The sequence below is a fragment of the Danio rerio genome, chromosome 20, assembly GCF_049306965.1.
Source record: "Danio rerio strain Tuebingen ecotype United States chromosome 20, GRCz12tu, whole genome shotgun sequence".
NCBI lineage: Eukaryota > Metazoa > Chordata > Actinopteri > Cypriniformes > Danionidae > Danio > Danio rerio.
Window position 1 is genome coordinate 33,649,549 of NC_133195.1, and position 23,247 is coordinate 33,672,795.

Consider the following 23,247-nt stretch of genomic DNA (forward strand, 5'->3'; position numbering starts at 1 on the left):
CTGGATCGGTATCTGCTGCGTAGAACATATGCTGGAATAGTTGGCAGTTTATTCCGGTGTGGCGACCCCTGATTAATAAGGGACTATTTGAAGGAAAATAAATGAATAATTTTTTATTTTTTTTAGTACAGACTTGTAATATAAGACAGTGTTTTAGTTATTGTTGAAATAATGATCTTTCATAAAATCAGTACAGAGTGCTTGCTATTAGACCAAACATATAACCTTAACGGTTAACGGTTGTGGGGCATCCTGTAGGATTAGGCTTCCCTCTGCTGGAGAGAAATGTTCCTGTAGGTGCATTCTGGGTACTGAATCACAGCCTCCCACATGCGCCTCTGTGGAGTTCAGCATCTCTGCTGGCTTCGTTAATGTTGTCAGCCATGTGTGGCCACATTATGAGTCTGAACCCCAGGAGACTCCTACTCTAATGAAACTATTACTCACAATGTGGTGGAAAGCAACAGCTTTTCTTGCGATATTGAGACTGCTTTCTGCAAAGCTGCTGTTTAGCATATGAGCATTGAAGCTGGGTTTGAAAGGAAAGGGTTTATGCTGAATGGATTCAGGACAGTCATAAAACTAAAAGTTTCAGGAAGAAATGCTGCGGGTTTGTTTATAGCACGCGGTCTTGTCCTCGTTCTTTCTTGTTTCTTTATGCCTACTCCTCACACTGCGTTCAGGGGCCCTAAAAGGTCAGACCCTGTAAAAGCAAAGATTCAGGGATGCTTTTGTCCCTCTACCGCCCCCAGCCCTCCCTAAGGGATCCCATGCCCTTTTAACCCCCTTTAGCACTCTAGACTCTCATTCCCAGACCACTGGGTACAACACTGGACTGGCTGGATACTTTGGCTTCTATTTCATGTTTTCATGTTTTTAAAAGATGTTATTTCTTAAACCACACATCAATAAGCATGTATATTTACTTTGTTGGATGATCATTCTCATAAAAATGGACCTTATCCTAAAATATTCTTGTAAAAAGCCAATTTTATGCTGTAAAAATGCATATTTTAATAAGCTCTAATTAATTTTAAAATACTTTTATTTAGAAAATCTTTAGGTCCGATAAAATCAACTTTTTATTTCTTCTTCTATATTATCTTTTCGGCTTAGTCCCTTTATTTATCAGGAGTCGCCACATCAGAATAAATCGCCAACTTATCCAGCATATGTTTTACCCAGCGGATGCCCTTCTAGCTGCAACCCAACACTGGGAAAAACCCATACACTCTTGCATTCACACTCTTACACTATCGTCAATTTAGATTACCCAATTCATCTATACTGCATGTCTTTTTACTGTGGGGAAACTGAAGCATCCAGAGGAAACCCACGCGAACAAGGGAAGAATATGCAAACTCCACACAGAAATGCCAACTGACCCAGCGACCTTCTTTCTGTGAGGTGATCGTGCTACTCACTGTGCCACCATGTCTCAGACTTACTGTTATTATTATTGGTAATAGTAATAGAAGCAATAATGACTGGAGTAATTATTTAATTTGAAACTATATACAATAAGTAATAAATAAATATTTAATAAATAAGTATTTAACCACTGCGCCACCGTGTTGCCCTATTTATTTATTTATTATTTATTTCAATCATTATTACATCTATATATCAATCTAATTTGTATTTATTGGATTGTTTTACTGAGATTTTTGCAAAATTGTTATTATGATTTATTTGAATTATATATTTAAATATATTTATTAGAATTATTAGATTATTATCAAATAATATAGCTATTCAACAAATAACAACCTCTCTTATATAGTTGTTTAATTGTAGAATTAGGCACTTTAAAAAGTGTGAGTTATTCTCACTCTTTATTATGCAATAAAAGTCACTGAGGCATGAAGGTAATTAACGTTAACATAGTAAACAAGACCTTAGGCAGCTGTGACTTGATTATTTGACTATTGTTAGTGACCTGGATGGATAATTAAATGTATTGTGGTGATTTAACTACAGTTGGTTTGTTTGTGAGGCTGAGGGAGGCCCAGGTGTTGAATTGAAACTTCAGATGGTCCACTTGTAACTCTGCTGCGAACGCCGTTCCCATTTCAGAAGCACAATGCGTGAACAGAGTTTTAACGCCTCACTAGTTTTTCCCCTCGCTCTGTTCCTGCTCTCTATTCTTTCTCTCAGACTTTTCAGTTTGTTTATGTGTGTGCGCTTTTCTAGGAAGTGTGAGAGTGTGGTTTGATGGTCAGTTGCCCATGAAACTGCTTTGTATACTCCTGGAGCGCCAATAAGTCGGCGTATACAACCCTTAAACCTTTGGCTAAATCAAAAGAGAAGCTCTGGATTCTTAACATCCTGCTCGTCTCAAAAAAAATTACTTTTAATTTTGTTTTTCCTGTTCACTTATCTTGACAAGCCCCCCTAGTCATGAAACTCACTGTGGTTTCTCCTCTTTTTCCAGTCCACAGCATCTTCAGGAGAGGAAGAGAAAGACTCCTGCCAAATGAGAGCGCAAAGTCCGGCACAGGTGGAAGGAGTCGAGGTTGATGGACAAATGTCGAGCTCCAAAGCCTCAGTCCTGCCCACTCCAGAGGAGAAGATGAGGCAACAGGCACAGGCCGTTCTCACAGATATTGTCCCCATTAATGTCACGGGTGAGAAGTTAAACTTTTAGATAAAAAATACCAAATCCGTGTTGTGTCTCTAGTGAATTCTTATGTTTGTCAGGATAGAATTCATTTAGTTTGTCTTTTTAAAGGAACACTCCGCTCATTATAACTCTCCTTGACTTATATAGATGAGTTTTACCATTAAAGAGTTTATTAGACCATTAGCATCTATGACATTTATCAATATTTTTTGCAAGATGCTAATGATTCAATGATCTACGCCAGGGGTCACCAATCTCGTTCATGGTGGTCCGGTGCCCTGCAGGTTTTAGCTCAAACTTGCCTTAACACACCTGCCTTGGTGTTTCAAGTATACCTAGCAACTTGATTAGCTTGTTCATGTGTGTTTGATTAGGGTTGAAGCTAAAATCTGCAGGACACCGGACTTTCATGAACAAGTTATCCCTGATCTGCGCTAAGCTAAAAGTGCTCATGCCAGATCCAGATTGGCTGAATGGATTCAACAATGATAACTGTTTAACCACAGGAAATTGTAAAATGAGCCTATTTTCAAAAAAAAGTTGTTAATTTAAGACAGTGGTGACCAAACTTGTTCCTGGAGGGCCGGTGTCCTGCAGATTTTCGCTCCAACCATAATCAAACACACCTGAACAAGCTAATCAAGTTTTTACTAGGTATACTTGAAACACCCAGGTGTGTTGAGGCAAGTTGGAGGTAAACCCTGCAGGGACACCGGCCCTCCAGGACCGAGATTGGTGACCCCTGATTTAAGAGGATCTCTCATCAAAATCCTTGTTAAACTGTATTTAATTCATAATTCCACATAGCTTATTCCTAACTACTAACATGTGATGACTGCATGCGTGAATACTACATACAACTAATTCTGAATTTAAACCCTCATCTAATATGAATGTGTATGAATGTATTAACACTTCTCATGTTAACATTTCTGCCATTTTCATGTTTTTGACATTTAAGATTTATCCGTTGCATACATGTACACAAGATTTCTGTCCAGCACAGTCTGGCCTACAACATAGTGTCTTTCTTAAACATAATAAGCTCGGTATATTCAATCCTTTCCCAAAATGATAAAACTCACTGTGACTCAGGAAGAAGCTCTGTTCGACTTTAAAGCACACACAAATAAACACCAACACTCTAATTCAGTCTGTCAGCTCTGTGACTTAGTCAGACTTCCCAGAGTGCTGAGGCTTAGTCAACAGTGCCCAGTCTTCGGAGTTCCCTTGCTTTTGCAGTGCTACAGCACAAAGCTGTTTTTGTAGATAAACTAATGGTTCTATTAGATTTCACTGTTCATAGAGACTTAAAGCAATCTATTTAGATTTTGAATTTCCCGTTCTATGACAGATAAGGACAGGCTCTGTACATACATATAAAAATAAGATATACAGTTGAAGTCAGAATTATCAGCCCCCCTGTTTATTTTTTCCCCCAATTTCTGTTTAACGGAGAGATTTTTTTCAACACATAATAGTTTTAATAACTCATTTCTAATAACTGATCGATTTTATCTTTTCCAATGTGACAATAAATAATATTTGACTAGATATTTTTCAAGACACTTCTATACAGCTTAAAGTGACATTTAAAGGCTTAACTAGGTTAATTAGGTTAACTAGGCAAGTTAGGGTAATTGGGCAAGTTATTGTATAACGATGGTTTGTTCTGTAGCACAGTGGTTCTCAAACTGTGGTACGTGTACCACTAGTGGTACGCAGGCTTCCTTCTAGCCGTACGCAAAGGAATGAAATATGTCATGTACATGCTACACACATTTAAATATTTATCAACAATTATGTAAATAATATGCCATATATGACATATAGCCTATATTTCTGAGGTAATCTGCTACGTTTTTTTTAACTGTGCAGGGTTGTAGCTGCTTTACTGGGCCTACTACGCAACTGTATTTCAATACTGCACATTTTAGGTGGTACTTGATGAAAAAAGTTTGAGAACCACTGCTGTAGACTACTCAAAAAAATAACATTTTGCTTAAAGGGGCTAATAATTTTGACCTTAAATTAGTGTTTAAAAAAATAAAACATGGTTTTATTCTAGTCAAAATAAAACAAAAAAGACTTTCTCCAGAAGAAAAAATATTATGAGACATACTGCGAAAATTTCCTTGCTCTGTTAAACGTCATTTGGGAAATATGAAAAAGAATAAAAATCAAACGGGGGCTAATAATTCTGACTTCAACTGTATGAAATTGTCTCAAAGGGCTCATTTACACCTAGGATAAATACACATTATCATATATCTGATAGCAAGTGTACAATACTAACATGAGTGAGATATAAATATTTGGAACTTGTCCACTTTCAAGCTTTTTCGGGGATTGAAATGCATTTGATCAGATGGCTTTTGTAGAGTAAACCTTCATGTAGTAGAATGCCTTTAACCCTTTGACTGCCCCTCTACCAAACGATTGACCATGTTTTTACTGTTTTAAATAATGACTGTTAAAGTCATTTAAATAATAACAGTTTTAAATAACGGCTTACACACACAGGAAACAATCATCCTGTTACACTTGATTTTGGTTTTATTGCAAAAAAATAAAACAAGAAAGCATGTTAAATGAGAATCTGAAATATTTTTTGGCATACTTTGGGAAAAAAAGGTGATTTAGTATTCAAAAATGTTTAATTTAAATCACATATTAACAATTTGATAGAGGTTAATATTTTAGAAATTATGGGATGTGTTGAAAGAAATGCATTGAATGTGTTAACTAGCGACATTAGAAGTTAAGAAATGCAATCCAAACATTTTTATCTTGGTTGGGTAGTTACAGGGTTAAAAAGCTAAAAACGTTCGAGGTTACTAAAGTAACCCTTCTTTCCCCGAGGAGGGGAACGGAAGCACTATAAGTGGATTTGATTGTAAAATCCACGCATTGGGAGGTTCGGTTCAGAAGCTACTCGTCTGAAAGAGTATTGAACGGGCCAATTAAGAATGAATTGGCAGCGCAAGCCTGCGCAGGTGAGCGGCATAAGCAATCAACTGAGTATATAAGCTCACCTGGCGCCAGCAGACGCTATCCTTTTTAAGCTGAAGAGACTTTCAACAGCTAAGGGACAGTCATTATGGCGACGGAGTATAGTGCTTCCGTTCCCCTCCTCGGGGAACGAAGGGTTACTTTAGTAACCTCGAACGTTCCCCTTCGGGGGGAACTTCAGCACTATAAGTGGATTTGATTGTAAAATCCACGCATTGGGAGCCCATTGAAAGCGCCATAATGACTGCACCTTACCAACACCCCCGATGAGGAGATAGTCAAGCAAGCGTGACGCACCCACATCATGGGGGGCGCGGTCCTCCAACGTGTCCCTGGCCCTAATTTATCCTACTTCAACAGAAGTTTTACGGATTTATATATATTTTTTGGGAAGTCGTGAGCATCTAGATAATTCTAGGAAATACGACAGTACGTTGGGAAGCGTGCAATCCCGATAGGGAGGACGCTGCGGAGGCCATCCGTTACCCAAGGGGGGATAGATGGCAGAATTTACATATGGACTAGCCCTAAAAGGGGGAGTACGCATAGCAAAAGAGTGGTTAGCGGGGAGGGAAGACACGGGTCCGCCCAGGGGGGGGACTTAACCGTGGCGGAATAAGCATATGGGATCGCCTAGTGGGGATCACTTATAGCAGGCACCTTTACCCAAAACGCGGGCTGACCAGCGGGCAGACCTACAACGTAGTGGGCCAGCAAGTGACTCCTCCGCTGAGTCAGTGCTGGGGGCCACGGAGGAATCTGCAGGGCTCACCTGACGGGGAACTTTACTGACAGATAAAAAGGCGCACGTATCTCCGTGTTAGGGAAAATGGCGCAGCAAGCGTGTTTCAACACCCTACCGAATTGTTTCCTCAATCACCAAGGGTTACCTAATACCCTTGAGGAAACCGGCTCCACTCGCAGATTGTAAAACCTTGCAAATGTGTTGGGTGTTACCCAGCCCGCAGCTCTACAGATGTCTGTTAGAGGGGCGCCGCGTGCGCGCGCTCGAGAGGATGCGAAGCTCCGAGTGGAGTGCGCACGCGCTCTCGGGGGACGCGGCTCATCTCGGCTCTGATAGTGAAAGAAAGGCATCCACAATCTAGTGGGAACTTATTTCGGTACGGCACTTCCCTGCTGCCGACCGCTATAACAGACGAAGAGCTGCTCAGATGATCTAAACTCTGAGTGCGGTCCGGATAATACGCAAAACGCGAACTGGACAATAAGAAGGGCTGGGTCTGCCTCCTCCGAGGGCAGCGCTTGCAGGCTCACTACCTCGTATTAAAACGGAGTGGTAGGAACCTTGGGCACATATCGCGGGCGGGGTCTCAGGACGTGAGAGAAGCCAGCCCAATTACAGGCACGAGTCACAATCGGAGGTTACCTAAGTCTTCCTCGCGTCTAAAAATCTCTTCAAAGATCGGCGAGGGTGCCAGGTGGTGCCCTGTCCCTGAGAGAGTAGGTGCTCTCTCGAAGGGACTGCCAGGGGAGGGCTATCGCGAGGGAGAGCTCTGACATCCAGGTCCGGTTGAGCCAGAGGGGCGCAACCAGCAACCTGTTCCTCGTCCTCCCTGACCTTGCACAGTAACTGCGCGAGCAGGCTCACTGGGGGAAACGCGTATTTGCGCGTGCCCCGAGGCCAGCTGTAAGCCAGTGCATCATCCAAAACAACTGGCAATGAGCGATCTCGGGGGAAGCAACAGATCGATCTGGGCTTCCCCGAATCGCGCCCATATCAGCTGAACAGACTCGGGGTGGAGTCTCCATTCTCCAGGACGCAAAGCTGCCGTGAGAGCGCATCGGCTGCACGGTTGAGCTTGCCTGAATATGAATGGCGTGCAGCGATTTCAGCCGCGGATGACTCCAGAGGAGCAGACGGCGGGCGAGCTGAGACATGCGGCGAGAGCGCATACCCCCTATACGGCTGATATACGCCACCGCCGCCGTACTGTCCGTCCTGACCAGCACGTGTTGCCGCTCCAGCACCGGAAAAAAACGGTGGAGAGCGAGGAACACTGCCAACAGCTCCAGGCGATATGCCAATGCAACTGGGTACCTTTCCACAGGTCCGCAGCCGCATGCCCGCAACGCACAGCCCCCCAGCCCGTGTTGGAAGCGTCTGCTGAAACGACAACAAGACTGGACGCCTGTTCTAGAGACACCCAGGCCTGTAGGAACGAGGGGTCGCTCCAAGGGCTGAGGGCGCGGCGACACAGCGCAGTAACAGAGACTCGGTGTGCGCACGCGTGCCATGCGCGTCTGGGGACTCGATCGTGAAGCCAGTGCTGAAGTGGTCTCATATAGAATAATCCGAGCGGCATGAAGCGGCTGCGGATGCCATATGCCCCAGGAGCCTCTGAAATAGTTTCAGTGGGACCACTATTTTACTGTCGAGCTCTCTCAGACAGTACAGCATCAGCTGAGCGCGCTCTCCGGAGAGGCGCGCTGCCATGGTGACCGAGTCCAGCTCCAGCCCGAGAGAAGAGATCCTCTGCACGGGGGCGAGTTTGCTCTTTTCTCGGTTGACCTGAAACCCCCACAGGTGGAAGTGCCAGAGCACTTTGTCTCTGTGCATAATCAACTGCTCCGAGAGAGGGCAAAAATCAGCCAGTCGTAAAGAAATTGAGTATGCAGATGCCCGCGAGCCGAAGGGGCACTGAGGCACCCTCCGCGGGCTTGGTGAGGACCCGCGGAGACAGAGAGAGCCCGAAGGGGAGGGTTTTGTATTGCCAAGCTCGACCTTCAAACGCAAACCGCAGAAACTGTCGGTGGCGAGGAAGAGTGGAGACATGGAAATACGCGTCCATCAGGTCTAATGCTGCAGACCAACCCAGAGGACGAACGCACCGGAGGATGCGCTTCTGCGTGAGCATTCTGAACGGCAGCTTGTGCAGGCAGCGGTTCAAAACGCGCAGATCTAGGATTGGCCGTGACCCACCGCTCTTTTTGGGCACGATGAAGCGTGGGCTGTAAAACCCGCTCTCCATCTCGGCTGGAGGGAGCGGCTCGATTGCATCCTTCGCCAGGAGGACAGCAATCTCCTCTCGCAAGACAGGGGCGGACAGGGGGCTGACCCTGGTGAATACACACCCGTGACTTGGGGGGCCGTTTCGCGAACTGAATCGCATAGCCGAGTCTGATTGTGCGTATGAGCCACCGCGAAGAGCTGGCCCGCGCTAACCAGGCAGGCAGAGCTCTCGCTAATGGACTCATCGCTACAATCGCTGACGTACCAGCAGTGGGGCAGCGCGGAGTGGGTGTGCTGATCCGGGAAGCTCGCGGGTCCCACGGAAAAGCTGGAGGTGAGATATTTGCTCTCACTCCAAACCCGAGCTCCGGAGGGGAGGCTCGAGGGGTGGGAGAAAGGAGACCGTCCTCCCAGCGCTCGTGAGCCACTGGCGAAACGCACCGAATCTGCAAGCTAGAAAGCATAGCGTCCCAGACTGGCAGATTTCGGGCTGTCACATATGGGGAAGTGAAAAGTGCCCTTTCATAATGTTTTCATGGCAGTAAAAAGTGCCGTTGGAAATGGGGCCCCGCCCTCCAGCGGGGAAAGAGCAAGTTCCCTCTTCTCCAGATGGCCTGTCCCAGGGGCGCTTCGCGGTCCGTTGCCGGACTTAGCGGCGTTCTGGGCAGGGGGGCTGCCTGCTTCCGAGGTGCCCGACGCACTCGCTTCGCCGGAGGCGTGTGCGGGGGCGGAGCAGCTCTCGTAGGCGGGCGCCTTCGGCGAGGAGCAGGTATGAATGGCACGGCGGGCGGAGCGGGCTACGGACCGCCGATAAGACATCACCCACCAACTGCTCTCTCACCGCCTTGAATTCCTGGGTGAATTCACAGACAGTGTCGCCGAACCTGGCTGGGGATATGGGGAAGTCAAGAAAGCGGACTTTGTCGACTTTGCGCATATCAGCCAGGGGTGGACATCGTCCTCCCCAACGCACACGCAGCGGACTCAGTAGTCCGAAGAGCTAAGTCGGCGGCGGTGCGAAGCTCGTAAGCCTGGGTTGGACCCACCCTCGTGCAGCTCGGCCAGCGCCTGCGCTTGGTAGCGCTGGTAGGTGGCTATCGCATGCAAGGCGGAAGCAGCCTGGCCCGCAGCTATGTAAGCTCTAGCTCCGAGGGAGGTAGATAACTTACAGGCTTTGGATGGGAGACGAGGCGGACCCCGCCAAGAAGAGGCGCCGCGCGGATTTACCGCCATCGCGCACTCAACCTGAGGAATCGCCACATACCCCCTGGCTGTTTCACCGTCAAGAGTGGTTAGGGTGGAGGAACACGCAGCACGAGCAGAAAAAAGTGCTTTACAAGACCGCGTGAGCCTACTGTGCACCTCCGGGAAGAAGGGAACGCCCCTCTAGTCGGTCCGGCCGCGGAGCTGGGGGATAAACCATCTCCAACCCACGGCCGAAGCAGCCCGGGAAAGCACGGCTAACATGTCCGTTTCAGGATCCGTAGTGACAGCGCTCACCAGCCCGAAGGGGGCGAGCGGGTCTGGATCATCATCGGACAATGAAAGCCCACCCTCCGATGCCGCGGTGGACATCTGGTCTCCGGTGTCATCGGGCGTAAGGGCTACCATCTGTTAGACGGATCGCTTCCCCCGCCCGAAGCTTGGATGGAGCGCTTAGAGGAGCGGGAGGTCTGCGGGCCCGTGGGCGACGGATTATCTCTCGCTGAAACCCTCAGATCTGCCCGAGTGCCCGCTGCAGAGCAGGGGACAACTGGGGTGGTTCGCCCTTTGCAAAGGCTTACCGCGATCTTGTGCAACAGTCATGGCATCGCAATGACGACATGAACTGCCCGCGAGCAGCGCATTAACATGCTGGACCCCCAGACATGTAACGCAGTGCCCGCGCCCATCATCCGAGGACAGGTAACCACCGCATCCAGAAACGCACAGTCGGAGCGCCGTCCTGATAAGGACGTGCTGCACGACTGTGTTGCTCTTTCTGTGAAGTTTGCAACTTTATACGCACCGCTCTGGAGGACCGGACCCAAAGAACGCCAGGCAAGGGAGAAACCCAGCTCGACCGTCTGCCACTGCGTGTACACACTCTGGACCGGGAGAATGCTCTCGTTCGCTCAGAATCGCTGGTCACAGCAGGAGGAACCCTCATCGACTCGATCAGAAAGTCTCTGAAGCGAAAAAGATAGCGTCTGCTGGCGCCAGGTGAGCTTATATACTCAGTTGATTGCTTATGCCGCTCACCTGCGCAGGCTTGCGCTGCCAATTCATTCTTAATTGGCCCGTTCAATACTCTTTCAGACGAGTAGCTTCTGAACCGAACCTCCCAATGCGTGGATTTTACAATCAAATCCACTTATAGTGCTGAAGTTCCCCCCGAAGGGGAACATTAGCTACTCCCAATGCACTTATCTAATGTGAATTATGGGATGTGTTGTGAAAAGCATATCGAAACAAAGCATTAAAAATCCTCAGAGTTCAGACAGATTATGATCTAAATACACATCTTTTTCATTCGCTTGCTATCCCACTCACTCATAAGCTACATAATATGGGTTTGTACTTGGGCATTATATTGAGTGATCCTGTGAAAGTAATGTGGACAGAAAAAGTATGCAAAAAAATAATTGGAACGTAATACTAGGTGGAATCAAGGCCTGAGACATTTACACTACGAGAACGTAGTATCATTTAGCCTTAAATTCAGAGAAAGATTGACATTATTTTAAAAAAAAAAGTTTTTTTTTTCTCGTGGCTGATGTAGAAAATCCATCCATGAGCCCCTTTATACTTAGAATATTATTAAATCAAGATGGGCTTTTCAATTGCTGTTTCTTGAACTTCAAGTCTTGAACTTGTTACATTTTCTACACACACCTAAACATGAATGAAGATAAATGTGTATTTTTGTCTTCCATCTTAACTTTACTTGCTTATGCAGAATGTGTGTGGCTTTGCATGAAAGTTTTACTGGTATAGGTGTGTGTGTGTGTGCTCTGCATGTGTGATGCATGTATGTTACTAACTGGCCCTTTTGCCTGTCTGCCCTCGTCAATTGGTCTCCAGGAGAGACGTTTGACAGGCAGGCCAGTATCCGCCGCTCCCTAATAAACACTGACACACTGGTCCGCCGACCCAAGAAGGTTAAACGGAGAAAGACTATTTCAGGGGTGCCTGACAGCGTCCAACAGGAACTAGGTATGGTATGGCTTTGCCAGCTCCCTTTGCTGCTGCTCCTGCCTCACCTGTTTCCATTTAGAGTTTCATGTAGTATTGTAGTTGTCATGGTCATATAATGTAGTACCATTTCCCATTCCATCCCAATTACTTTCCCTTAATTGCCTTGACGTCTTAGGCCCTGTTTACACTGTTAGGTCTTGATGGCCAATTCCGATTTGTTGCTCATATCTGATTTTTTTTTTTTTTGTCTGTCCGTTTACACATCCTTTTAATTGTTAGTGACCCATATCCAATTAATGTGTTTACACTTGCTATAAAATTTACAATTGTGTACATGCATAAAGGCGGATTCTATCATCTGCACTACAGTAGCCAAGATGGAAGAAATTGTCTAGCTTTTAGCTCTGTCAAATATCCGAAGTTTGTCCAATTTTAAAATTATTTGAGGCGGAGGAGTAGGGAAGGGGCAGTCATCGCAGCTTGCGCTTATGGTTTATATATGGTGTCCTCCATCATTCAGAGGAATTTGTGGGTACGAGATCTCAGGACTGTTGGAGCAAATTGTGGCGACTGACCACTTTGCTCCACCATGTTTCCTCTGTTGTTGTTGTTTACCGTGTCAGCGTCTCCAAACATGCTCTTCCTTCTACGTCATTAAACCGCAGAGATGTACCACATTTTCGCAAGTTTAATGACGTACAAAACGGAATGCCTCAATAAATCCGATCTGCCTGTTTATATGGTACTCGCATTGTCACATATCTGATTTATATCTGATTTATTTCCACATATGAAGGAGGTCTGAAATCGATTTCTAAATATCCGAATGCATGCGTTTTTTTTTTTTTTTTGTGTGTTTACACAGTCATAGAACAGATCCGATCTGTGTCATATACGAGCAAAAAAATGGAATTGGGTCTCATTTAACTGGCAGTGTAGACGATAGCCTTAGAATGATTCTAAGCTATGACTTCCTAGTACAAATACAGAAGATATTTAAAATCACTGTCTCAAAACTCTAATCCCAAATCATCTCTTGATTTATTAATCATCACAGAATCTCTTGTGACCTAAATGGTTATTTTGAGCTACTGCTTTTTTTCCTGTGCATGCTTACTCTCGACACTCTTTGTTATGTAATCTCAGCATCCAACAGCTGCATCCAGCAGCATTCCATTTCCCACCGCTCCCCTGGGTCATGGTCCCTGATTCTATTTAGTTTGCTTCCTGTTAGTATATGTGAGTGCTCAAATTTGGAGCCATTGTTGAAGATGGCATGCCACATTTTGCTTTGTAGCCATATGAAGCCACTGCATAATCCCCTATCCAGATTCCTCTTGCAAAACACTTCATATTTTATCAGGAATAGAACAGATGGGGGAAGGGAGAGGTAAAGTAGATGTTGTAGAAGAATAAAGTGTTGTCCCTGTAGTTTTTTATGAGCTAGTAAATCAGCAGATTTAATAAAACCATTTTCAACACTAGCATACTATTAAAATACTATATCTGTTTGCAGATTTGCCAGATTATGAGGATTGTGGAGCATTCTGCCTCACTCTTTGTTTCTGCTATTTGTAGATATGCTTTTAATGAACTCTTCTTTATCAGAACAGATGGGTGTGGGGGCGAAATAGTATCAAGCTCTTTAAAGATGCTCTGCTGAAAGCACTGCACAATAGATCTGCATTAAGTGCCATTCTGTTGTTTATCTATGCGGGGGTAAGGGCTAACTTCATACACCAGTGTCATATCTCTAGGTCTAAAACTAAAGCCGGTCTGATGGAAATGCTTTTAAGACAAGTATCTGTCTGGTGGTTAGAATGTTATGATTACTCTTGTATGGTAATTTATTCAAACAGTGAGCATGACATTAAGAAGCTGCAAGGTTGCACTCTGCTGTGTGTGTGAAATGGTAACAGGAGGCCAAATGCATTAACAGCCTGTGGTTTTCAACTAAACTCTAGAAAAAGTGTTTGCATGCATATATGAAGAAACCCATAAAGATGTGTGGTTTGTTTGGGAGTATGTTGTAGTACTGTTAGCATCTGCCTGTCCCCTTTCAGGCTTCTTAGAACCTTGATTTAATGCAGACATTCTCATTGACACTCCGGAATGGACAACATATTTAACACCAGAGTTATCAACCTTAATTAAAGTTTCCAGAAGTCATCAACATACCATATGTGGATACAGCTAATCTAATTAATCAGCTCTCAGTAGAGAGGGTTAATCTGATTGGCAGCTGATGTAGAAAGGGGACCGAGGGGAAGGAAGCAGAAAAACAAGCAGCTGTAGTATTTGTCATAACTGTCTCTTCTGTTTTTCTCTGCAGCGGCTAAAGGGCGTGGAGGAGAGCTTCGACCACAGTCCATGTTTATCCCTGGACAGTATTCAACACTTGGGCGAGTCATGAATGGGAATTCAACTCTGCGTCAATCTGTAACAAAAGATTCTGGCTGCCAGACTGAGGCGGTGAAAATCGTCCCACCCTCAGTAAGGAGAATACGGGCTCAGAAGGGTCAAGGAATTGCTGCTCAGATGGCTGGCATCTCCACCTCAGCCACAAACATCTCTTCTGTTTCTGATGGGAGCTCCACTGGAGGTTCGATTGTTGCAATGGCACCACAGTTCGGCAATGATATCCAACGCTTTCACAGCTTGCCACGGGGTGCACGGGTCTCTCTAAATGCAGAGCCCATTTACAGTAGCACCCCTTTCAGAAAGGAAGACTCCTGTGCAAAAGCACCTAAGCAGATTGGAAAATTACAAGTAGACAATACTGCAGTGCACATGAGGAATGCCCCCAGGGTGTGTACTCAAGCCCGCCCAAAATCTCAGGAGGTGCGAGGATCTCAAAGGGAGTGGGGTTCTGTCTCGGGTCCAGCCTGTGTAGTTTCTCCACATGCAGCCTACTCAACCTCCCTTATACCTAATGCTACTCTGTCATGTTCTGCTGAGGTTTTTGCTCTTCACAGCAAATCAAGTCCTGGCCAGAGCCCACTTTCTGGGTCACCATACACTAAAGCTAGACCTCTTAGCATGGTCTCAGTTGTCAACAGTGGGAGTACAAGTAGTGTGGGCACAGGATCTCACACCCCAGATGCAGGCATGAAAGATACCTGCAGTGAGACTGGCCAATCTGATAGCAGTTTGCACAGCCACAGTACCATTGCCGCAGGAACATTGTCTTCAGATGAGCAGTGGATTTACGATACTCCTGATAATGCCTTGCCCAGAAGGACAATGACTTCCAGCTGCTCAACACCCATAAATCATCTATATAGTAGCCTTGAACGCTCCTCAAAAGGCACAGACTCTAGTTCACTGTACTCTATGGACAATGATGGCTACTACACTTCCATGCATCTGGATTCAGGCCTTAGGTCAAGAAGCCATGGTAGCGGCCATGGTCATGGCATAGGAGGAAGAGCAGTAAGACACAGTATGTACGAGTGCTTGGGTGAGCAAGAGGATCGAAATAGCTTGTGCAGCGACCACTCGCTATCTCGTTCCATTTCTCTACGCAAGCCTAAGAAACCACCCCTTCCACCTGCACGCACAGACTCTCTACGGAGAAAGCCTGGGAAAAACAGCTCTCCCTCTGCCAATATTGGGCAGTCAAATATTAGGAATGGTTCTCTTCTCAATGAATCATTGATTGCCACTCTCCAACAGTCACTTCAGAATGGGCTTAAAGGCAAAGGATCCTCCACGTCACCATCTCATAGCCCTTGTAGTGACTATGAGGACCCCTGGATGCTTCGTCCAAGGAGCCAGAGCAGCATCAGTGCAAGTAGTAGTGGTGTATCAGCTACAGGAATGGCTCATGTATACTCCATCTGTCCCGTCACACCATCTCATAGTGACACAAGTAGCCTCCGTTCTGATTACGCCGACTCCTGGGGCTACTACATGGAATACCCTCGTCCATCTGGAGATCAGACACAGTCACCATGTACCAATTCACACTCTGCTGGACAAGTGTCTGAGATGGCAAATGGAAGAGGCCCTCTCAATGGTAACCAGGCTAATCTTCCTGCTGTTCAGGAAGGAAGTGACATGTCTGCTAAGCCCAGGACAGGCACCTCTTCACCGGACAGGGTACATCGGTTGACTTCTCCATCAAGTGGATACTCAAGTCAGTCAAACACTCCAACTGCTGGTACTCCCGTTCCCTCCTTCATGAGATGCATGTCCCCATCAGGCAAGCCCAAACCAAGAGTGCCTGAAAGAAAGTCATCCTTGCTTTCATCTGTATCTATATCCTCCTCTTCCACCTCTCTTTCATCCAACACCTCTGATTCTAATAGGAGCAATATTCCACCTCCTCCTCCTCTTCCAGCTGCCCCTGTGGTACTTGTACCTCTTAATCCTCCATCCTTTCCTCCTCCCCTTCCACCCCCAAGCCCTGTGTGCACTGAAGACCAGAAATTTCCACCTCCGCCACCTCCTTTACCCACAACTCCCCATCAGCAAGCATCCATGAACCCTCTTCAAAACAATTCCTCCCCTGAATTTCCACCCCCTCCACCTCCAGAAGTGTTGACCGACCCTGCCTGTTCAGGCTTTAATAGTTCCTTCAGCCCTCCACCACCTCCCCCTCCACCACCACTGCCTACTTATTCTCCATCCCAAAATCAACATTTACCCCACATGACGCCACAAACACCTTCTTCTGCCTCCTTGAAAGAAATTAAGGGCTGTCTTAAACCAGTGAACTTAGAAGGAAGACCAGTGTTGCCTCAATCTGAGGAACCTAATAAGGTTAGCATGCCTTTGATTACCCCATTTGCACTGCAGAGTGTGCAGCTTCGGCCAGCAAAACGTCCAGAAAACAATGAAGTTAGCAGGACAGACAGACCCCAAACACCAGAAAAAACTCACCCCACAGTTCCTCAGATTTCTTGTATATCTCCAAATGTAAGCCTTTCATCTACAGAGGAAAAACCCTCAATCCAGCATAGCCAGGATGGCCTTGTTGAAGCACAAACTGACTATAGTGTAAAATCCAATTCTGATCCAACATCCTTCCTTACAAATGGGCCCATAGATCTTGGTGAGGCCACAGATGAAGTAGATGGTTTAAAGACTTTCCTCTCAACACAAGTGGAAAAGTCACTAAACTCTACACCCAAGAAAAAGCCTCCAATGATTTCCAAAAAGCCCAAGTTTTCTCTTACTTTCTCCTCTGTGGATCATGTAAGGGATTTTGTGAGTGCTGAAGTTCTGGACCCCATACCTGTGCTGGAAAAAGAGGAAGAGACAACTGAGAAAAGTAGCTTTGACATTTCCGTACCTCCTGTAGAGATAAGAGACATTTCTCCCACAAATGGTGAATCTCAGGAGTTCTCACAATCCTCTGGTACCACTATTCTTGATGTAGACAAGAGCACCTCTGAAGCAGAGGATGAGGAAGAAAGAGATGACGAAGATGTAACCAGCAGCACAGGATCGTTCAGTTCTAAAGATGATGAAAATGGTGAGTTAGATTTTTCCTAATTTTACTCTGTGGGAATGGAGATCATTTATTACACTCAATGACACAAAGTCATACAATTTTAAATACCCAGGCCTTTTTAAAGAGTCACAGACAATGTTGTATAGCATGTGATCCCAAGGTTTAAATAAAAATTCCAGGGAGAAATTAAAGGAAAAAGAGAATGCACATTTGCACTTCAGCTCGCAATTAAACAGCTGTGTAAAGAAAAAGAAAAACATGCATTAAAGGCAAGGCAGGTTTTACTCACCTCACTCACATTCACAACCCATCTCAACTGAAGGTCCTCTTTAAATTTAGTTCTTCTTTACTTTTGCTTGGCTCTCTACCTTTCCCAAACTCTTTTAGTATATTCAGAGAATGCACCACCCCTCCCCTCTCACCATCTGTCTCCTTGATTTCTGATTCTTTCATCCATCCTCCTTTACTGTTTCACTCTATCCTTTTCACCACTCTCTTTTATCATTCTTTTTAGTTGTTTCATGCACATGACAGGAAATTAAGCAAATATATAGGTAAATTAATGTGCACTTAAAAAATAAAATAAATAAATATATAAATGTATTGAGTACACCGCATTTTGAAAATTTTCATCAATATTTCAGTGACTATAGGTAATGTATTTTGGTGCGTTTAAACAAAACAGATTTAATAAACAGATATATTTATTAAAATCATATTTTAGCCACCAAACATATTTAGAAATTGAAAGATAATACAATATAAATTTAAGCAAAATATTGCAAAAAAAATAAATCTACAAAATTTCAACAAAATTGTTTGTTTTTTTTGTTTTGTTTTTTTGCTTCTGTTGATTTTTCTTCTTGTTTTATTTGTATTCAATATTTTTCAATAACATTTAAATTTAGGTGTACTGTACTAGTTTTTTGACCGTTATCATACATTATTTTGTTAGATAAGCTCCATATTTGGCTTCAGTATTGACTAATCCAATGTATATGCACAAATATAAAATTGTATAGCTTTCTATTAAAAATGTACATTTAAAAGATATGTGTGTGGGGGGGTGTACTGTATATATACAGTCGAAGTCAGAATTATTAGCTCCCCTTTTAATTTTTTTTTCTTTTTTAAATATTTCCCAAATTATGTTTAACAGCAAGGAAATTTTCACAGTATGTCTGATAATATTTTTTCTTTTGGAGAAAGTTTTATTTGTTCTATTTCGGCTAGAATAAAAGCAGTTTTTAATTATTTAAAAAAGATTTTAAGGTCAAAATTGTTAGCCCCTTTTAAGCTATATATTTTTTTCTCGATATTCTACAGAACAAATCAGTCGTTATACAATAACTTAATTACAAATACAATAACCTAATTATTCTAACCTGCTAGTTATCCTAATTAACCCCGTTAAGCCTTTAAATGTCACTTTAAGCTGTATAGAAATGTCTTGAAAAATATCTAGTCAAATATTATTTACTGTCATCATGAAAAAGATAAAATCATATAAGTTATTAGAAATTAGTTATCAAAATTATTATGTTTAGAAATGTGTTAAAATCTGCTATCCGTTAAACAGAAATTGGGGCAAAAACATAAACACGGGGGCTAATAATTCTGACTTCATCTGTATATACACACACACAGACACACACACACACACACAAGCACACACACACAAATACACACATACACACACACACATACAAACATACATACATACATACATACATACATACATACATACATACATACACACATACATACACACATACATACATTTAACACTCAGTAGCAAATGTGCTTCATCACCAGTGTCACAATCCACACACTCTCCCCCTCACACTTTCAGTCATAGAATGGGACAGCATTCCCAAGGGAGAGAGCGCGGTTTAAACGGGACGGGGCGGGGGGTGGAGCTGACAGCGCTAGAGGAGGAGAGAAGTGAGGGAGGGTTAGGAAAGAGAGCGCGTAACGTGAGATCACCCTCAACAGCTCAGGCAAGTGCAGATGTGAGAGGAGAGGAGAGCAGAGCAACTGAACTCTGGAAAGCTGGATACCACCACAACAATGTAAGACAATATTAAACATGCAGCTTTTCACCATCTTCATGTGCGTTTTATTTAAGGGGTGTGAAGCATATGTGTTTGTCCTTGGATTTATAGATGACTGTATAATGCGTCTTAGTACATAGAGGCAGTGTTAGATTTTGATGGACTGTTTTGCAGTTTAGGATTTTTTTAATATTTTGCATGATGCTATTCAAGCTAATGTTTTAAATCTGCCTAGATTGTCTTCTCCATGCTTTAAATGTTCTTGTTAGACAAGTTTGTCCAAACATGCCAATGCATTTTGACGTAACTGTTTCGAGTTCTAGAATGCAAGGCATGAATTTATGTGCAAGATCGTATCTGTTTGTCAGATGTGTCCTGTTTAAAATGTCTTCTTTTATTTTCATTTCATTGGACTCTGCCTGTGATTGTATTATCTGAGCACGATTGCATTACATTTATCCATCAGATACTTCAGCTGCATTCAAAGAATCAACCCAATGACCTTGATTTATGCAGTTTCAATAATAACAACATTGATGACTGTTCCACCAGGTGATGTGTTTGAATCCAGCACGTTGGACGTGGCTCAATCACCCAGCATCAACGGTGACAGCTGTGGGGACATGGTGACCCCCACACGGCCCCGCACCACAGAGGACCTGTTTGCAGCCATTCACAGGTAAATATCAAAGACTTTGCTGCGCTCCCTTTTCCAGTCTCATCTACTTCCTTTTCACTCCATCCCACCCTCCCCTGTCCCATAAACCGCATTCATAAGTTTAAAGCGGGCTGTCTTATCCAATCTCAGATACATTCATCAAAGATGGAGCGTGGAAAGGAAAGCAGCCTGTAAAGAGTCAGGCTTCCCTGCTTTCTTGTCTGTCAGATTGAGAAAAGCGTTTCTTTAGTGGATGAAAGTGTAAAATAAACATGCACTTTCTTCCAAATTTAGTCCTAAATCACTCAGTCTTTCGTATAAAACTACCTCTTTTGCATACTAAATGATGCATTATTTAATATGCATTCATCATGTAGTTGTGTTCATCTATTACGTATGCAGCCTCTGCCATAGTCACGTGTAATGAACAGGTTTATTTTTTATTTTTTTGAAGTTCTTCAGCACATCACAATTTCATTCGAGAGGATTTGGTTTCCTCTGCTTATGTGTGTGTGTGTGTGTGTGTGCTCTTCCTTCTGCTTTGGTCTGCAGCAATCTCACACAGATATTAGAGCAAAAGATATCCTTGAAATGGAAGACCAGTTTAGGAGTGGTGTGTCAGAGCACCAGATGCTATATGTGCTCAGTAAATCCTGCCGTTTGCCCGGTGCCACTCTTAAAGCAGGGAGATTTAGATGAATCAAATAAAAAAGCCGGCGCGATAGCTAGATTACAGCCTCAGTGTGTATAGCGTTTATCTCCAGATTTGACCTATTGTGTTTTGAAGGACTTCACACTCGGTATTTGTAAATCAGTATTTGCTCATGTTTCAATGTTTTTCAATATATATGTTTCTATATATGTACACTACCGGTCAAAAGTTTGAGGTCAGTAGGATTTTTAAATGTTTTAAAATAAGCTTATCCTGCTCACCAAGGCTGCATTTATTTCATCAAAGATACAGTACAAATTGTGAAATGTTATTGCACTATAAAATAACTGTTCAAAAGTAGTTTATCATTTCAATTAATAGTTCATTCCAGTGATTTTAAAGATCAATTTTCAGCTACATTACTCAAGTCTTCAGAGTGACATGATCTTTCAGAAATCACTCTAATATTTATTCATTGTATCCGCAGAGTCTTTAAATGTGTTGTAAGTCTTAAATCTTTTTTAACAGGTCTTAATTTTCCTTTGTTCATGTATTGCTTCCCAATCTGACCATTAACACACATACACACAGACAATCCCATTCTCAATAAAACGTTTTATTTAAAAATAGCATTTTTAACTCTTTTTACCATTATGTTTTTCCTTACGGTGACATTTGTTTAAAGGTTCTCTGTTTACTGCTGAGGATCCTGATCTGACCTATTTTTGTTATTTTTAAATATTATTATTTTATTATATAATGTATTCAATTACTATAAATTTTTGATAGGGCAAGTGAAAATCTATTCCAACTGGGATATTCGAAAAATAAAATCCTAGCTTTTAGCCTTGTATAAGTCTAAAATTTCATTTTAAAGGTCTTAAAAGTCTTAAATTTAACTTGGTGAAACCTGCAGAATTATAAATATTATTATTATTATTCATTCATTTATTCATTTTCTTCTCGGCTTAGTCCCTTTATTAATCTGAGGTTGCCAAAGCAAAATGAACCACCAACTTATCCAGCACATGTTTTACAGCGGATGCCCTACCAGCTGCAACCCATCTCTGGGAAGCATCCATACACTCATTCACACTCATACACTACGGACAATTTAGTCAACCCAATTCACCTTTACTGCATGTCTTTGGACTGTGGGGGAAACTGGAGCACCTGGAGGAAACCCACACAAACGCGGGGAGAACATGCAAACTCCACACAGAAACGCCAACTGGCCCAGCTGAGGCTCCAACCAGCGACCTTCTTACTGTGAGGCGACAGCACTATCTACTGCGCCACCACATTGCCATTATTATTATTATTATTATTATTATTATTATTATTATTATTATTAATGGCATAAGTAATAAAAGCAATAATGACTGAAGTAATCATTTAATTTGACACTACATACAATAAGAAAGCAGTTATTTAATATGTTAGTAAATATTTGACAATTCAATTTTATTTTATTTGTACATTTAATAAGCAGAAAAACATGAAAAAACTAACCCCAAACTTTTGACTAGTAGAGTGTGTATGTATATATGTTTGTTTTTATGGATGCTTAAAGCAAGATTATGTTAAAAAAATACAATTGTATAATGTAAAATGAAACACTGTAATCAAAAGTATGTGGAAAAAAATCCTTAGCAGGTTTGACAGAGTAGAAATCAGCGTGCCCGAGAGTACTTTGTTGAAAGAGTTTGGAAAAGTCCATCTTTTCCAGCATGACAGCATCTTTTATATCTCAGTATTCTAGAACAGTGGTTTCCAACGTGGGGGTCGTGAAACAATGAGAGGGGGTCGCTTGGTGATTTCCATAAAAGTAATAAATGTTATTAAACAATTAGAATGACCATATTTTATCCATAACCTACAGAAGATAAAAGTAGTATTTAATAGTTACATAAAAAACAACATAAAAAGGCCAGGTAATATTAAATTAAACAAATAAATAATGATTATAAAAATGATATGGTTGTTAGATTGTTGCATTTTTTTTGTCAATATGCTCATGTTTATATAGGTACTTTTAGTGTGTGTGCACCAATGTGTGCAATGTTTGTATGTTTGTAACCACCTCTGAGGGTAGTGAGGGTCGCAAGTCACTGGAATTTTTATTTTGGGGGTCGTGAGCTGAAAAGTTTGGGAACCCCTGTTCTAGAACAAGTGAAGTAGTTCACTGAATCTGATATGGAATCTGATCTAGTTGGTGTACATTATGTTTAAAGGCTATATTCAAACACAATATTTTAGTATTTAATTTCGCTGCCTGAGCTATGTATTCCTAGATGACGAATATTCTAGGATGAATGTTGGGATTTTGTAGGATTATGAGTTTGCATGAAAGAAAATAAACATGTACAATAACATGGCAGTCTTCACTGTATAAATGAGTTAATATTTGTTAAAAACGTAGCCCTTCCCAAACATTAATATCTTAAATTGTTTAATTTTTACACAGCCAATAGTTCTTTTGTTTGTCTTGACGTGTTTGTTTGTAAAATTCATATATTAAAACTTAGTCAGAAGATCTTTTTACACTTTCACCCCTTGCTTCACATCCCATGTCATTTTCCTATACACTGTCATTTCTGCGGTTCTCTTCTTCCTCTTCTTTGGTCTTCCCTGATCTCTTC

At 42.9% G+C, this 23,247-nt stretch overlaps 1 protein-coding gene across 14 annotated transcripts in view; it reads left to right on the forward strand.

Moving 5' to 3' along the window:
• The window catches only part of nhsl1b (NHS-like 1b), a 165,768-nt gene that overhangs the window by 137,703 nt on the left and 4,818 nt on the right, over nucleotides 1-23,247 (forward strand). For 8 of the 14 annotated variants that reach the window (XM_005160764.5, XM_009294777.5, XM_005160766.5 and 5 more), the window contains exons 4-7: nucleotides 2,435-2,627; nucleotides 11,670-11,801; nucleotides 14,116-17,262; nucleotides 19,848-19,974. In XM_005160764.5, the coding sequence (XP_005160821.1) occupies nucleotides 2,435-2,627; nucleotides 11,670-11,801; nucleotides 14,116-17,262; nucleotides 19,848-19,974 (3,599 nt within the window). The remainder of the gene's footprint in view (nucleotides 1-2,434; nucleotides 2,628-11,669; nucleotides 11,802-14,115; nucleotides 17,263-19,847; nucleotides 19,975-23,247) is intronic. The other 6 variants (XM_005160767.5, XM_073933358.1, XM_073933363.1 and 3 more) reach the window with 1 other exon arrangement.